This window comes from Solanum pennellii, chromosome 7 (assembly GCF_001406875.1).
Source record: "Solanum pennellii chromosome 7, SPENNV200".
NCBI classification, from domain to species: Eukaryota; Viridiplantae; Streptophyta; class Magnoliopsida; order Solanales; family Solanaceae; genus Solanum; species Solanum pennellii.
In genome coordinates, this window is record NC_028643.1 from 75712223 (window position 1) to 75713629 (window position 1407).

General features: G+C 31.1%; 1 protein-coding gene across 1 annotated transcript in view; it reads right to left on the bottom strand.

The window, feature by feature from the left end:
- Positions 1–205: 205 nt before the first annotated feature.
- The window catches only part of LOC107025543, a 4823-nt gene continuing 3621 nt past the window's right edge, over positions 206–1407 (bottom strand). The window contains exons 7-8 of the mRNA XM_015226327.2: positions 845–985; positions 206–712 (exon numbers count right to left, since the gene is read on the bottom strand). Coding sequence (XP_015081813.1) covers positions 344–712; positions 845–985 — 510 coding nt within the window. The 3' untranslated portion in view covers positions 206–343. The remainder of the gene's footprint in view (positions 713–844; positions 986–1407) is intronic.

A 1407-nucleotide genomic window follows, 5' to 3' on the forward strand; every position in this document is an offset into this window, starting at 1 on the left:
TTGCGGATTTAATTTTGCAAATAATTATTTGGTTAGTTGGGCTACGATTGATTTTTTTTAATCCAGTAATTTTATTAAAATTAATTTTTTGTTGTTGATTTGGAGTTTTTTCATCCAATTGAGGGATACGGGTGACAAGTTTATAGACATCAAGAGTATAAATAACTCAATTTTAATGGTAATGGCAAGATCAACAAATAAATGAAAATTGAGAGATATTTTGGACAATTTTCCTTTGCATTTCTTTGGAAGACCATATAACATTCAAACTAAAGGTGTATATAGAACAAATAGGAACAATTTTCTTCAACTTCTTTCAGGATTTGGACGATTTTCTTTACTATTAAACATGTGTACTTTCACCCGGTCCCCCATAAAGAACAAAATATATTTGTTTTGCACCATGTGAAAGTTGTATAAATTCAACCTTGTACGGATTATCGGTATGTGTGACTGTTGTATCTACTTCAATTGTTTCTCCTTTCTCGTTGATAATTGTAAGATCATCGCAATAAGCATCATAGGAACTGTTTTCAATAGGAAAATAGCTTGAGCCCATTGGAGGTTTTGGTACACCTGGTGGACTATATACAACTCCTCCCCAATCAACATTCGTAGCAAAACTTTTCAAGTCAGTGAAGAGACTTTGTGGCCAGAAACCTATTCGCGTAAAGTCTTGTCTCATTAAAAGCCACCAATTACCGGATAAGTCCTTTTTTCAAAAAAAAAAATAATAATAACTTGTCAATAACAATATTATGTTATCTCTTAACTATACTTTCTATATCTGTATAAAATATTCAAAGACTCTAAATAAGAAAAATAAAGACAATATAAAATGTACCCGATCAATGTGTACTTCCACACTCCAAATTTTTCCTCCACGTTGTGAAATAATATGCATGAATGAATAATCAAGAGGGAAGTCATGGTTTACTTGTACAAAGCCGGGACATAGTGTATTGAAACAATGAATTTTACCAGCCTACAAAAATAGATATATCTCATACATGCTTAAAAATAAAGGTAGATAGTTAAACTAAAGGTGTGTTTTCTATGAAGGAAAATGTGTTTCTTGAAAAGTGCTTTCCTACATAATATTTTCTTGAAAAAAGTAAATGAATTTCTAAGTTATTTTCTCATGTTATTTGGTGAGTAGAATTCTTTTTTAATGTTTGGTTGGTAAATGAAACATCTTCCAGAAAATATCTTCACTTGAGACTAGAAAATACTCTTTAGTAAAAAAATTCTTGAAAATCGACGCCAATAATCGATTTAGGACCCGAACCTAACACCCGAACTAGGATAGAATTTCGACGACCGTTCCAAAATTCTACCTTAAGATCTGACTCATGTCGTGAACCATATATAGTTTTCAAAAAAACAAAATTTTAAAATAAGGTGGCG